At 46.1% G+C, this 1,221-nt stretch overlaps 1 protein-coding gene across 1 annotated transcript in view; it reads right to left on the reverse strand.

Moving 5' to 3' along the window:
* LOC106817686 (gamma-aminobutyric acid type B receptor subunit 1-like) overlaps positions 1–1,221 on the reverse strand; it is an 8,380-nt gene that overhangs the window by 6,346 nt on the left and 813 nt on the right. The window contains exons 3-4 of the mRNA XM_014822374.1: positions 579–683; positions 221–286 (exon numbers count right to left, since the gene is read on the reverse strand). Coding sequence (XP_014677860.1) covers positions 221–286; positions 579–683 — 171 coding nt within the window. The remainder of the gene's footprint in view (positions 1–220; positions 287–578; positions 684–1,221) is intronic.

Here is a 1,221-nt window from a genome sequence, read left to right on the forward strand (position 1 = left end):
CGTGTGTAGTGTGTGTGTGGGCACGTGTGTGTGTGTGTGTGTGTGTGTGTGTGTGTGCGTGCGTGTGTGTGTGTGCGTGCGTGCGTGGGCGCGGGCGCGGGCGCGTGTGTCATGATAACGCCGACTAAATAGGAATAGTAATGCGTTACTCGTTACTGATTCACCGCGAGGGATGATTACGCAAACATGGAACGGCTCGAGCAAAACCATTAATGCTTACTTCGCAGAAAACCTTCCGCGCGGTCTCTTGATAGCAGTGCGCTACAATGATCCTAGCGTCGACTTTCTGCGGATCACATCAAACACGTATATTAGGAAGAGAGATTATTTGATGTAGATAAACTATAGGTAATGGTATATATATAAATATATAATTTATAATAATATGGCTTGTAATCCACTGTTATTTTCGTCGTAATGACACGGGACATAGTTATGTCGTCATCAAACGCTATTTCTGAGCGAGAATTAATGCAGTAACAAAGATAACATAAACGCCAACGAGTAAAAGTGTACGGTCTCTGTCACTGTGGCTAGTGCATGGTATCCATGACGATTCAACAACTTTCATCACTTGCCTTCAGTAATTGGACAGCAAACGTTGGATCGGATTCGAACGTCTCCCAAGCTAATATATCGAAGCCACCTTCCTCTTCCATAAGGTTAGCCATCGTCCGCAGAGCCTGCAGAAAAACATATTGACCACATCGCAGGTGGACCTATCATGGTCTCGGACTGAACGCGCACTAATCAGGGCCGTAGCCTGTGGGGGGGGGGCAGGGGGCGGCTGTCCCCTAGATTTTGGAGCAAAATTCAAAAATAAGCTTGGCTAATAATCGCAAATAACCCTAACGTGATTTTTTTTGTCACTTATCCGTGAAAGCCTTGTCTCAGACCCACCCCTACCACACTAAGGACGTCGATAAAGAGCTGCGCCCGTCGCTCATCATTACCCAGTTGAGTCATGAAATTTTTTCCCCTCCCCCTAGGAATTTGCTCAAGCTACGGCCCTGCTAATGTAGTGACAGTATCGACAGCTAATGTTGAGCATCTAATATCCTGGTCGAACGCGCTCCACCCAGACACGACCTTGTGGGCAAAACTCATTGTTACCGGCGACTTCCGGCCTCGGTCAACATTGAATTTTCTGCCCACAAAACTCGCGCGCAATGTTTCTCTCTCAAATATCGAACATGTAATAATTGTACTATATATATAAAT

Source organism: Priapulus caudatus, unplaced genomic scaffold (genome assembly GCF_000485595.1).
Source record: "Priapulus caudatus unplaced genomic scaffold, Priapulus_caudatus-5.0.1 Scaffold35, whole genome shotgun sequence".
Taxonomy (NCBI): domain Eukaryota; kingdom Metazoa; phylum Priapulida; class Priapulimorpha; order Priapulimorphida; family Priapulidae; genus Priapulus; species Priapulus caudatus.